The sequence below is a fragment of the Brachyistius frenatus genome, unplaced genomic scaffold (assembly GCF_029030835.1).
Source record: "Brachyistius frenatus isolate BFR_SWC_R1_liver_20210118 unplaced genomic scaffold, ASM2903083v1 Contig_93, whole genome shotgun sequence".
Lineage (NCBI taxonomy): Eukaryota > Metazoa > Chordata > Actinopteri > Embiotocidae > Brachyistius > Brachyistius frenatus.
In genome coordinates, this window is record NW_027210692.1 from 1,071,924 (window position 1) to 1,086,082 (window position 14,159).

Here is a 14,159-nt window from a genome sequence, read left to right on the forward strand (position 1 = left end):
CAGTGCCCCATTTGTCCACATTGGACTCTTTTTTTAACTGGCAGTTTGGGCTGCAATTCAGGGACAATTATGTGAAAACATCACCCCGGTTGTTCAATAAATAACAAGTTTAAAATCTGACATCCCTGATTTCCATTCCAGCACAGCATCTGGGAGTAAGCTCAATCGGGTTGCAATAAAAAATCCAAACTGTAAAGGTTCAGTTTCCTATCACACGCAGCCATGTGTGATTTTGAATATCTTTATATTAACATTGTATCAAATGAGTCGTGTTGCTCGAAGAGTTAAACCCACATCAAATCTGTTGCCCACCTTAAATCAATGAAGCATTTAGCATCAGCTAATTGTTTTGGTTTTGTGGCCCACAACTCTTTTGGTATAATCTCCTGGGTCTTGTGAACTTGTTTTCTGATTTTACACCTGCACCGGCATGACTCCAAATGAATGCCAATGTTGTTCACCTTGTAATTCGCAACAGTTGACTAATTACAGCAACAATCAATAGGAGACACTTCACACAACACAGATTATCCATTAGTTGTTTGCAGCTATCAAATAGCACTGTTGACAGTGATATCCTTGGCATCACAAAGTAAAGAAATAAATAGTGAATTCACCTAATTGGACGTTAAGGAAACCTGCCAATCTGCATGACACAGATATCTAAAGAGCAAATCATGTAGCACAGAGACGTCTGCTTGATAAAGTGCTAATATTTTGGCAGCATTATATCCATAATCCAAATATGGAAGGATCTCTGTTACCTCTCATCATATACTCATTGCTACATACTGTGTTTGATCTTAACATTGACCGCTGTGAATCTGTGTGCCGGTGGAAGAGTCCGTCTCTCTTGCTGACTGCGTAGCAGCAGCTGAAGGCTTCTTATTAAACGGTACGATGGTCCAACCCAGCAACAGTGAACACAGCTACATTTGATAAAGGTTAATACAGCTCAAAATGGAGCAGGGCACACCAAGTGTTATACAGCTTCGAAATGTCAAGGCAATTACTGTCAGGTTGCAGAAAGATGAAAGTGTGTGAGGTTGTGTGTGATGTTTGTGAGTCCAACGGAAGACGACAAGAAGAGAAACTGTCCTGAGCTCCTTCAAAGTCTGCCTCCTCTCAGCATTTATCATTATAGTTTCAAAATGTTTTAAACCCTTAAGACTAATTTTGGGGAATTTCCATCTGAAAAAAATCCCTAAGTTTAGTCAGTAAGAGCAGCAAAACTGTAAGGCAACCTTGGTCTCTATGGATGAGAGACATAGAATATTTTGAAATAGTTTGAAATAAGTTTCCTCATCCTCATTACCAGGCAAATTGCTAAGTGCGGTTGACACTGCCATAACTTGGCTCAGAGATGGCATTCCAGTTAATCTAAAGGTTGTTGGACGGGGTTAAAGTAAAAAAAAGACTTCACACAAAACACAGATATCAATATCACAACATAAAGTTTCCAGCTCCCAATTTCCACTGTTCTAAATGTGATTTAGCAGTTATGAGTAACTGAGGAAGAGTAGCTTATTTTGATCACAGTTTGGGAGCCCAAACTTTTGCACATGCCACAATTACTGTCATGTTATTACTGTTATTATTTTATTAGCCTACGTTTTTTTTTTTTAAATGTAAAAGTGTATTCATATTTTGAGATTCAATGAGCAGTGGTACGGTGGATGTGACGCATGCTCAGACGTTATGATTAGTTCTCCTCCTCCTCCTCTCTCTCTCTCCCTCTCTCTCTCTCTCTCTCTGATCAGGCTGAGGAGGATCATCTGTATCAGTGTTCAGGGAGTGATGGACGGGGGTTGCAGGTTGCCATAAAACACAAATTTCTCCCCCCCACCCCCTCAGAGTGAGGAGAGTTGATCGCAGGTGGCCGGCTGAGGCGCGCCGCGGTGCCCTTGGGAAGAATCCCGACTACCGCAGGAGAAATAAGGAGGAGAAGGGAGGGAGAAAGAAGTAGAAGAACAGATGGACAAGAAGAGATGATGGAGCGTTGGAGATGCTCGGTAAATGACTGAGGTTGACCGCCAGTGAAGTACGATCTGCGGTTTTTGCGGGAAAACAGGTGAGTCTGTGTGTGTGTGTGTGTGTGTGTGTGTGTGTGTGTGTGTGTGTGTGTGTGTGTGTGTGTGTGTGTGTGTGTGTGTGTGTGTGTGTGTGTGTGTGTGTGTGTGTGTGTGTGTGTGTGTGTGTGTGTGTGGTGGGGGTTGACGGTAGGTGTCAAAATAAAAAATAAAAAAAACTACGGATTATTGATCATAGCATATTCTGCACTAACAAGAAATTTCAAGAAGTCGCTAATTGGGAAACCGTCTGGGAACTCGGGGTCCATCGATTCCGCCGTGTGCCGATACGCGAGCGCACGCAGAGTGTGTGTGAGTGAGCGCGCGCGCGCGCGCGCGCTTCTCCCCATTCAAGAATTCGTCATGGGTCACGGGTCGGGCTGTCATTGTTGGCTACCACTTAATACACACACGATGTTCGGTGCATGTAGAACGAAACCTCACGTTGTGTCAGGGGCGGGATTCGAGCCGTTATCCTTGGAGGCGCGGGTGGCGCCGAACAGTGACGATCAACTAGGGATATGATGACCCATGACGTAAAACGACTATTTAATTGAATCTAAATGCACCAGCACATACAGCATAGCCACTCTTGTTTTTGTTGTTGTTGTTTGTTTTACTGTGACTGTGTGAGCTCGTGTGCGTGCGTCTGTCTGTGTTTTCAGCTCTCTGGCGTCACAGGGTGCATCACTGAGGAACCCAGATAACCTTGAGAAGAACGTCTCATCGACACTCACTCACTCGCATTTACATAATAACGTTTAACACCCCTAAAGCAAAGAACATATATATTTTCACTTGATATATTGGCAGAATAATAACTGTAATCAGTCATACTATAACTAAAGACGATAAACTTTGACAGCTGCAAAATGTTTTCAGTCTGTTCAATTATTAACAGTGCAGGTGTACCATCCATAAAGCAATAGGCTTGTTAATAGTCCATATCGAAGATGTTATTGCTTGTAAGTCCTTAGAGGATGTTGGTCAAATAACAAGATGCATAGATACACAAGGAGGACTGCGATTTGATCAGAGGAGCATTCTCCGGGAAATCCAAGCTTTATCTGCTGCTGCTCTCACATTGTACAGGTTTGCTGTTGGCTCCTACTATAGCGGCTCATTTTTAGGGTTGTGTAAGGTGTGAAACGAGCTTTCGAGAATAGCAGCAGCATTGCAGAGGCAGGCTGCATCCTCCAGCACAGTAGGTTTAGAGAAGAGTCGGACAGTAGCGCACGGATCTGGTTTTGCTCTTTACGTGTTCAGGAAGCTGCTGATCAGATTTCAGCTAACCGTCAGTGAGAGTAAAATGACGAGATCTTCTCAAGTGTCACCAGAGAAAAACCTTTCTAGTTCATTCAGCAAACTGAAATCGACATTCACAGTTCGTTATTTCATTCAATCCAGATTCACGTGTCACAGTTTCATGCGAGGTATATTTGGAGTCGGTGAGGGAATAAGTCACTCTTAAGGCAGTCAAATTTATTCAACACCATCTTCAAAAAGAAATGTATTTATAACCCAGTTTATATCAAATTATTCATGGGCACCAGAGAGACGCACAGAGCAGCCGCCGGCTTTGTCTCCTTCGCCTGCTGCAGTGACTAAAGCTTCAAAGTGATCAGGAAAAGGAAATGCTGCTTTTATATCTGATATGGATTGGACATTTGTAATGTCATGTAGTTGTTTGGATTGTGGGAGAGGAAGAGATTTTGCCGTTTGGTTTGTACTGTGATAGTTTTCCGTGAACATGTCAGGGTGTATGAGGTCACTGTGTGCAGGACTGCTTCATGCCTCATGTTTCATTTGCTGGAGTAAAACCAACAATCCGATCAAGTTATTTTTTTGTATCAGTTTCATAATTATTTTTTGATGAATTTGTCCTGCTACATATAGTATCAATATGTTATCATAATACAAGATACAACGCAGTATTAAGAATGACTTTTACTATGATCAAAGAATTTATCCAAATTGCCCAATCCTGGTGTTTATCTGTACTGTTTTATGCATTCTTTATGTTTAAGCATTTTTGGTCAATTACATTAGTGTTCATTCCTACATGGAGACAGATTTTTGAATTTGCAGCATGCAAGTTGCAGTTTGCAACATGAGCAATTGTTTTCTTCCTGCTCATTTTGACAATATGTCAGTTGTCAAAACAAACAGCCTCTTTTCAACTCCTGTAGGAGCCTGTAAATTGTGCAGAAATGGTAAATTTATCTGCAATTTGCAAGCGGCTATCATTTGTAAAACGTGACACTGCTACCGTCTATGTAAGCAGTGCTCACAAATCACTTTGGTCACGTGAGCTGGTTGAGACGGAGTAAATAGCAATAATGAATCAAGTTAAGAACCTTACACTTGTCTCTTTATTTATTGATCAGCAAATCTCAATAAAGAGACAATTGATTCGGATCAACTGTTTCTTCAAATGTGAGTAACACTTCACAAATCCAGGGAAATAACTGAGCAGTATGCTCTACATGCTTGTGCATGAATACACATTATGTCATCTGAAACCAGCAGACTGCTGAATGTTTTACAATACAGGGAATGTGCCATAAAATGTGCTACCTGCACATCCACATTGTTCTGACGCAGAGAGCTACGCGTCCGTTATAAGTTAGTCATCCGTGCAGCATGCGGGACCTTGAGGAGAAAAATTGAAAAGAGATGGAGAAATTAAAGACGGAGAAGGAGAAGGAAGTGGATTAAATGAGACGATTAACTCTTTTCATGTCATAATTGAAAATTCTGAATATCTTTCACAAATTGACTAATTGGAGTGAGAGAGAGTGATGGAAACAGACAAAGGGGAAGATAAATCATAAAAGAGAGAAAGATCGGAGGCAAATGGAGCAGGAAGCACTCGCTTATGTAACTGTCCTTGCCAACAATCTCTAAGCCTCCATAAAGGTCGTGTTATCCAAGGAGACTGAAAGTCATGGTAAGGCCATTATGGTTCTGTGTAATTCAACAAATATAGATTTAATATGAGGTGTCATCATGCAGGGACAAAACAATTAAAGCAGTGATTGGTCAGATGGGTAGAGCTTACGTACGCTGACAAACACACAGGACACATGGGAAGGTGTGAGTCACTGCTATTATTATCTTGGATATTAAAGATATATGAGATATCAAGCAGAATCCCAGAGAGAGAAACCGTGAGGCAGAAAAAAAGAGAGAGGGTTTGCAGGAGTGTGTAAAATACATATATGTGGTGCTAAAAATGTCTTGTTTTTTGCAGGTGTCTGTCTTCTCTGAAGTTCCAAAATGGAATCCACTCACCTTCTGAGTGGCTCTAAGAAGAGAGTAAAGATCCACCCTCACACTGTCACGGCCAAATACGCCACGCAGACCCCCTACGCCCCCCAACCCGGTGTGCACACACACTTTCCCCAACCGGGGGACGAAGGCTACGATGATGCGCCGTCTTTTGAGGACTTTGGCTCCTTCCTGGAGGAGACGTCTGACAGGAAACAGCTGACGGAGAGCAAGAGGTGGCCTCTGACGCTGTTCGGCTCCAAAGACAAAGACAAAGACAAGGACACGTCTCACAAACTCCAAGCCACCGGGGGAGGAGAAGGGAGCGAGGGGGGAGCCAAAGCAGCGAAGGGGGCTGGGAAAGGGGTAGGGGAGCAGCTGGCGAGTTTTGGTGAGGCGTCTGTGTCCGCATCTCGGCTCACCTGGGTGGGGCTGCTCGGCGCGGCGCTGGCACACGGCTGCTTGATTGTTCTGACCCGCCTGGCCTCTGAACGCTTCAGCCTCGGCCCGCTGTTTCTGCTCTTGGTTCGGTCCATTGTGCAGCTCCTGTCTGTGGCCGTACCTCTGCACAGGGGGGAGAACCCTTTTGGACCAGAGGGCTATCGACTACGTCTGCTCTTTTACGGCATCACCTACACCCTCTCCCTTTGTTGCGCTTACTCCTCTTTAACCTTTGCCTCCCCCGGAAACGCTACAACAACCTGGCGCCTGGCTACCACAGCGCTGTCAGCAACTCTTGCCTTCCTGCTCTTGGAGGAGAGGCTGGGATTGGCTGATGGGATCACCATAGCTGCGGGGCTTTGCGGTTTGGGGCTTGTGTTACTTCCAACCGCAGATGAGAGCAATTCCGATTCACCAGTCGACCCGGTTGCGTTCTGGAGGGGTGCGTTCGGTTGGTCTCTTTCAGCCCTTGCAGGGTTGTGGATGGCTCTGGCGTTGGTCGGCTATCGTTCCCTGAAGGAGAGGGTGGGAGTCGGCACCGCTTTGTTCACAGTAAGCTGGACAGGCTGCCTGCTCGCCCCGGCCTCTTTAGCTCTGCTCCAGGAGGGCTGGTCCTGGCCAACGAGCGCCCCAGCCTGGGGCCTGGTCCTGGGCCTGGTCGCCTGCTCAGTCGCAGCCTTCCTGGGAATGACGCACGCCCTCACCCGACTGCACCCTGCTCTGGTCTCGGCCTCTCAGAGCCTGGAGGTACCCGTCGCCATGCTCCTGCATTTGGCCGTGCTGCCGTTGGCGCCCACTGCGCCTGAGGTCGTGGGGAACGTGATGGTCGTGCTGAGCGTCGGCTGGCTGGTTGCGATGAAGCTGCTCCCCTCTCGAGGTGGCGGTCGGCGCCAGAGGGAAGAGTACGAGGAGATTCTAGACTCGCCCATCAAATAGACACGTCCCCTCTCCTTGTCACATTCCTCTTTTCCTCACTCCCTCCTTCATGAGATTTGTTCCAGTGTACATAACAGACTGCTAAATGTTTATTGGAGCTTTATCTATTTTGTATCGTCCTCTTTTGCTTTTGGGAAAGTGCCAATATTGTGTTGTCTGACATAGTGATTAGAAGTAATGTGATATTAAAATCTGTCTGATGAACACTGCATTTCTGTATCCACTTGTAATCAGTACTCCCCAGTTCCCCCCCCCCCCGCCCCCCACCACCAAGAAGTGCGTATATTGGCTACATTTCACGAGAATGTAACGTCAGTCTCTTCGAGCAGCCAACTGAGGTTTGGCCAAGGACTGATGCCATCTATTTGGCTGCCGGTGAGGGAGAGAACAAACACAAGAGAGAGGAGCGAGACGCACAATCAAAGGAAGATTAATGGGGAAAGAGTGAGAGAAGATGATGGGATGGGCATACAGATAAGGAGCAGGGGAGGAAGTGGAGTGATGGCAGATGACGAAACAGAGATGAAAGGGAAGGAGCGGAACGAAAGGGAGGCAGGGCAGAAAGCGACGCTGGTGGTAGCTGGTTATTGTGCTGCGTCTGGCCTGCTGGCTGATAAAAACGTGTGTGGGGACCAGTCATTGTGTCTAATAACTACCTGCCAGACACATAAGCACTGTCACTATATTTTTCTAGTCCTCTTCTATTTCCCTCATCATTAGCCTCCTGCTTTCCTTTTTGAGCCTTTTTCTCTGCGTTAAAAATGAATGACCAACAAATGAAAAAGCATCCATTCACTAAAATCCCCCCCACACACACACACACAACACAGATGGAGGCTTTTAATGAAAACAAGTGCTTCCGCATTGAACAGACCAGGGCATCTACGTCTACGTGTTTGTGTGCCTGCTGGGTACCATGGTGACACCAGTGAGGTAGAAAGTCTGGATATGAGATACAACTCCGCGCTCCTCTGCATCTTGTTAGTTGTGACATTTAAAAGAAATAGGCCAGAAAAAAAAAAAAACTCCACCCAGCTGCAGTGTATAAAGAAAGGTGCATGCACACACACAATTACACAGAAATGGGCTCAAGTATACACTTATGCCACGGTTGTAAGCGTTTCATTAGTGAAAATGTTTCTGTGATGTCAGCGTGCTGGCCTAATTAAACTTACATATGGTTAAAATGTTATTTGTTGCTACAACTAAGAACTGTAGAATAGGACCGTTTTTAGGAATTTTAGTTAGGCTATTTATTACTTTACTTGAGTACTTTCTTGTTCTGCTACTAATTAATTATACTTTATTAGATTTCAGAGGAAACTATAACTTTGACAAAACTGGAACTATTTTATAAAGTACTTAAAACATGTTTAATTCCTCTAAAATTAGCTTCCTTGCAACCACCTATAAATTTAAAAACTGCTTCTATGTTAATGCATTAAGTTATGATCATCATATAATATTATAATTCTAAAAAAATAAATGTGTCCTGCAATCAGAAACCATCACATCAAAACTGTAAAAAAAAAACAAAAAAAACCCGTAAATTTCCTTCAGCCACAAAAACCAGTCGCTCTTTATGGTTTCCAATAATGAGCATGAACGTGTGTGTGTGTGTGTGTGTGTGTGTGTGTGTGTGTGTGTGTGTGTGTGTGTGTGTGTGTGTGTGTGTGTGTGTGTGTGTGTGTGTGTGTGTGTGTGTGAGAATGAGGCGGAACGAGAGACGGGCGGCAGCGTAAAAGTTCTGGCAGGGCTTCATACATCGTAGAAACTCTGAGCATCGTCAGTCGTGGCCTCTTTGCATTCAGGCACTCCCAAAGCAACTAATGAGCGGGAGAGACCTGCCCACCATAAGACACAATGGTGTGTCAAGAGGTTTTTGCTCTGACACACCTTTTTGCGGTTGTGGCCATTTGCAGACATCACCGCAGCTACACAAACACCGAGGCGGTGGTGTAAGCTCTGGCATGTGTTGGGAAGACTAAAGCACATGCACTGACTCAGACAAATGAAAGTGCATGCACATTAATATATAAGCAGCTAAAAATGAGTTTGTGTGGGAGAAGGGAGGAAACCTTTCCATGAGACTGATTTGGTTGTTTAGTTCATTTTTTATTCAATATAACAAACCCACAACATTTATGATTTATGTTCATTGTAACCAGCTCTCGCATAAAAAAAGTTATTTGAAAAAAGAGACACAAAAAAAAGAAAAAGAAAAAAGAATGTGCAAATTCATTCTCATTAAAAGGAGTGTTTCCAGTCAATCCTTTCTTTCTATTCATTTGGATTATTCATGCGTCTCCTCTGTCCTTCCTCAGTGTTCCTGCCTGCTCTATCAGTTTGATCAGCTTCAGGTGAATCCGCTGCAGCTCTGTTGCCACGGCAACCAAAACCCTTTCCATTGTGGCCACGTCCAGTGGCGTAGTCACTTCCTGCTCCTTCACCCCCAAGTTAAATGCTGCTCCCAAACCTGCGGGTCTCTGTGTTGGCTGCTGTCCCACCCTGCTGTCTCCTGGTCGTGAAGGCATCGCTTTCTCCAGCCGCTTCAGTCGAGCATTTTCCTCATGTCTGCTGCGCAGGAGCATCTCTAAGGTTGCGTTCAACCTCCTCTCCCTCTCTGCTTCCTCCTCTCTGAGCTCCACCAAGCCCTGTTGCAGCCTGAGACTCGCCTGCTCTGCTTGTGCCCCGCACGCCGACTCCAGGCTGGGTACACACTGCTGGCACGTCCCCTCGGCCAGCTTGTCCACCCGGGTCCTCAGAGAGCTTATTCCTCCACAGCACTGCTCCGCAGATTGCAGCAGCATGTTCTGTCTCATGTGGGAGTCCTCCATAGCGATGAAAAGCCTGTCCCAGCGGGAGAAGTCTGAATGGCAAGGTGAGGTTGGAGACTCACCTGTAGGCAACGACCACATGGGTGCATTAGTTATAGAATCCGACAGGCTGAGAGGTTATATAACATGCGCCAAACATAATAAAACAATAACCAGTAATTCACAGGAGAGCCCACAATGTAATTTCTTTGTAAAAATCAGGTATCGATAAAATATTCATCAGTTGTACTTAGACAAATTGTAGATACAGTGGGACAAAACGAGACTATGGGTAAACGAGCACTTTTTGCACATATGCAGGACTATAATGTATACAGGGGAACAAAATGAAAATTGGATTAAAACTCAGCTTCTGCTCAACCTAAAAAGCACTTCATGTATTTAGCAGTTACAATATACTACCAAAACTGCAAGGTAGTGAAAGTCGTTTTGGGAAAACATTAAAAACGTACAGAAACTCACTTAGAGGACTTAAATGGTGAATAGGTTCAGTCCAAAGGCAGTTTAGCCTATACTTGTGTGTTTTAGACCGACTAAATTGCAGGTGCTGTTTTTTCTTAATAGTAATGGATGAAGTACAATAAAAACAGATTCTTTTGCCCTTAGCTAATGGTAGTTATTGTCCCACTGTACCTTCATTTAAATGCCAGGAGGAAGTTTTGAAACCTGACTCAAACAAAAAAGTTACACTGTAAATGATGAATAATTAAATAATAATACAGTATACACAGCAAGTTTTTCCCAGTAAAGCTCTTTTTATGCTAAATTTATGGTATCATCTGCGTACAAATGTACATTGCAATTGTCAAGTGTCATTGTGTGAACTAAAAATAAAGCATTGTGGAACAACCCTGTGGAATAGGCTCACATCCCCTAAGATAAAGAAATCAATGTGTTAATGCATATATCCGAATGTATCAAAATGATCTGACTCTCTTGGCTCCCTGAGGCATGTTAACTGAGGACACATTCTTCACAATGATCCATCTGTTCAAACAAGCAGGAAACAGAAGTGACAAAAGGACAAATAAACAAAACTCACCCTCCTGCTGGTCCTGAGAGATCTCGTTGTTATAGTTGTCTTCATAGTCCAGCTCATTTGCACACAAAGGTGAGGCCACGGTGCCAAGCACACACAGCACCCGCCAGACCTTCAACACATGCATGACGGAGCTCTAAAGTGTGTTGTTCCTTTAGGTTTTGCTGGGTTAAGAGCACTTATCTGGACGTATTAGGTATGTTTATCGCAGAGTTTTCCTGCTACTACAGACTCGAACTGCTCGCTTTTTTTCCTATTCACCCCCTACTCAGCCAGCTGTTGCCGGTGCCGACTTATAAACCCAGAAAGAGGGGAGAAGGAGGGAGGAAGCTGAGGAGGGTGGGACCGAGCCGGGGGTGCCGCTGAGCTTGGGTGAGTAATGCATTGATGGAGGTATATACGTCAAAAGTCAAACTGACTGGGAAATGGGGGCATTGTGGGGGAGAGAGGCAGAGTTACAGGGAGAAAGGAGGGTTTAAACTATTTTGCAGAACCCAGAAAGTTTGTGTGTATGTTTCATTGAAAGAGGACGAATATTTGAAAGCAAGACTATCTCAGTCAGTTTGCTGATACAATAACGTTTCTACACTTGTGCTGATGTTACAATAGGTTTGAGGATTTAGCTGAAGTTAATCTTACTCTAACATATTTTTTAAAGGATTTATTTCCCAATCTTGTTGGTTTACTATTAGTTTAATAACATAGTAAAATTTGTGGAATTTCTTCCAGAAAAAAACCATCTTTACTAGTTTAATAATATTAAATATTTAAGCCTTTTAATTGTCCACTGGTTCATAGTCCAAGGTTCTGTGCTATTATTTCTTAATTAAATGTAGTTGTATAGCCTTCAAAACTCTAGTTCAATTTGAACAAAGAAAATACATTAGTATTCAGTTATATACTGTATCAATGTATTCAAACACACAATCATCTTCCTTTTGCTTTTTGGTTATCAACAGCCAATGTTTAATACTTTTCTTCTTGGCAAGAATCAAAATTGATGAGCTTCATCTTCTTTCCGTACATTTTACTGTTCCCTGTAGCTATATTTACATTGTTTCCGTGGGAAATGCCACATTTGTCTCTTTAACCTATTTACTGATGAGTCAGAGTCCCTCGCTGCACTATACATCAACACCAAATCCCAACCTTCGGCCAAAAAAATTGCAACACAGCAGAACTTGAATTATATCGCTGCGAGTCTGTTGTCCGCACTTGAATTAAATTTTGTTGCCAGGCAACATTGTAAAATTTAGTTTGATAGATCTTGTTTTGTTACCGGGCGACCCTGTTGATTAACCTTTAAGAAGAATTAGAAGTTATGGCATTTTCAGCAAGGCCAGCTGGCCCTATTCTTACGGAGAGAGCACTCCTGTCAGCAGGTGTCGGGGTTAAGCAGCACAAGTAGGACATGTCAAGGTCAGAGTAAAGAGCCCTGACCGTTCTCCCTGCAGACCTCCAGATTGAGCTCTCCGCTGCAGATGTCAGCATATCTGCGGGTTACCGTGTCTGATTCTCTCGTCTGGGAGGGTATAATTGTAGCAGTGGGAGTAAGTGGGGGTGAAACTGGCGGATTTATCTCAGGAAAAGAGAGAAGCTGCAGGAAGAGATGGATAGCAGGATTTTCAGAAAGAGCAGAGGTAGAGACAGAAGGTGGATTGTTGGTGAGGAAAGGTGCAGAAGGTCAGGGGAAATTTGAATGATATTTCCTATCCTCGTCGTAGCAAAAAAAAAAAACGCTTATTGTAGGCGTGAGTGTGTACATTTCCCTGGCCCAGTTGTAACGAATTAAAAGCCACAAATTCACATGTTAGACCTTCAGGTTTCTGTTCTCATCCTGTCCTTATTGGTGCCCATATGAGGCATGTCCACCTCTTTTTTTTTTTTTTTCTTCCTATAGGTCATCGTTCTATTTAGGCCGTCATTATGACTGATATTTATCAGCAGCCGACAGACGCCGTTTACCCCCCTCCACCTGCACACCACACCTACAGTTTAGCTGTCACGCAAAACACTTCCAGCTGGCAGTGAAGAGGAAGAGAGATGACAGATGAAGGGAAGACGGAAAACATAAATAGAAAAAGGAAGATGAGAGGGAAAGAGAGACAGAGATGATGATGATGATGAAAGTTGTATTTGAGTAGAGTATCCCTTACTCTTATTCTATCGAGACCAGAGAGAATTAGAGGAAAACAGGTCCTGTCGTCTGGTTCGTTTTGACAAAACCAGGTTTGCCGGGGAAAATGGGACAATGGGTGTTGTCAGCAGAACTTAGATTAGCTATAAACAGCAGATGTAAAACAGCAACAGGACCTCACTGATGAACAAACCGCATTCGAACACAACAAAGCCAGCCAACACGGGCCGGTTTATGAGAACTGTGCAGGATTTTTGGGTGTATCCCTTTTTGTCCCCAATGTGTAGGATGGGGAAGGGGAGGGGGAGGGAGGGGGAGGAACTATGGAGATACTATTAAAACACAGCACACTGTAAAACAATAGAGCCATTGTGGTCCGAGTATAGCAGAACTATAGTAATGTCTAATCATGCCAAATGAGGGTATTAGTTGAGATGATTATCGTACACCTTAACTAAAACAGTGCAGCAAGAGGCCGTATCACAGAAGTCAAAATAACATTTCAACTGAGCAAAGCCTTCGATTCTTTGGATCTTTGGGCTATGAAGCATGGCATCATTCATATATTTGCTATATATTTTCATCTGATCAGATATATGTAGGTTGAAATGCAAGAGGAACCCAAAACTAATTGCTATGCAGATGATATGGTTTTGGATACTCGTCTTTTCATAAACTACATTTTGCCTGAAAGATTTTGTCAGCTAATTCACCTTAAAATCTTGCTAAATGCAGATCAAATTTGGTTGATGTTGCCTATAGACACCGATACAGTTCAGGGGAAGAAGTTACCTGTTGCAAATACCAAGATACCAATCTGTCTGTGCCCCTCAGGTGGAGCAACGCAAAAAGCCAAATAATAATCAGAAAAGATCCCAATTTCCTTTACCTGCTTTCATAATTTAGTCAACTTAACCAGACCTGCAAAACATCATGTCAGCTTCCTCTTCCTTCCTGTATCAGAAAGGAACATAATGTGAAGCCTGGGGAGATCCGTGATATCCGTTGACGGACAGTTTGCACACTGGAAATATAAAAATTTGCTAGAAAATGGAACAAAGATTTGCTGTGTCAGGTTAGCGGAAGAACACTCATGAGCAACCAGCGACAGATCGAGGAGAATCTATTCTTGTTTGTTGAGTCAGGAATGAAGCACTCCTTAAATCTGTCTTTAAGGGTTGGCTGCACCTCCACCTCTAAAAATGCAGCAGAGCTGATATATTGGTGCGATACAAGTGTTTATGGTGGCATTGAATCACAGACCTCCCGACTGTTCGGTGATCAATATCACACAATCTGTGCTTAATCGATCTAATCTGTTTGGACAGGCCCAGACAGCAGAGAGGCGAAGTGGGAGCAGAAAGCAGAAGCGCACACACTTTCGTCAGCATTTTTGGAAAAGTATTTCAGTGTGTGTGAATGCGTTTCCA

General features: G+C 43.7%; 2 protein-coding genes across 2 annotated transcripts; one reads left to right on the top strand and one right to left on the bottom strand.

Moving 5' to 3' along the window:
• Positions 1 to 1,757: 1,757 nt before the first annotated feature.
• On the top strand, positions 1,758 to 6,927 carry slc35g2a (solute carrier family 35 member G2a). The gene is made up of 2 exons (XM_069710603.1): positions 1,758 to 2,071; positions 5,323 to 6,927. Exon 2 carries the CDS (start codon positions 5,349 to 5,351, stop codon positions 6,714 to 6,716), a length of 1,368 nt encoding a protein of 455 aa, XP_069566704.1. The 5' UTR covers positions 1,758 to 2,071; positions 5,323 to 5,348; the 3' UTR covers positions 6,717 to 6,927.
• A 1,772-nt stretch (positions 6,928 to 8,699) lies between these two features.
• Positions 8,700 to 10,837, bottom strand: LOC138627937 (pentraxin-related protein PTX3-like). Its single transcript, XM_069710591.1, has 2 exons — positions 10,596 to 10,837; positions 8,700 to 9,615 (listed from the first exon to the last, which is right to left on the bottom strand). Exons 1-2 carry the CDS (start codon positions 10,717 to 10,719, stop codon positions 9,014 to 9,016), a joined length of 726 nt encoding a protein of 241 aa, XP_069566692.1. The 5' UTR covers positions 10,720 to 10,837; the 3' UTR covers positions 8,700 to 9,013.
• Between the last annotated feature and the right edge of the window lie 3,322 nt (positions 10,838 to 14,159).

What these genes read in the sequence shown, in the direction of transcription:
- slc35g2a (XM_069710603.1), top strand. Translation starts at nt 5,349, where the DNA reads ATGGAATCCACTCACCTTCTGAGTGGCTCTAAGAAGAGAGTAAAGATC.
- LOC138627937 (XM_069710591.1), bottom strand. Translation starts at nt 10,719, where the DNA reads ATGCATGTGTTGAAGGTCTGGCGGGTGCTGTGTGTGCTTGGCACCGTG. An exon ending in CTCTCAGGACCAGCAGGAGG is followed by an intron (nt 9,616 to 10,595) that starts GTGAGTTTTGTT and finishes CGTTGCCTACAG; the next exon opens with GTGAGTCTCCAACCTCACCT.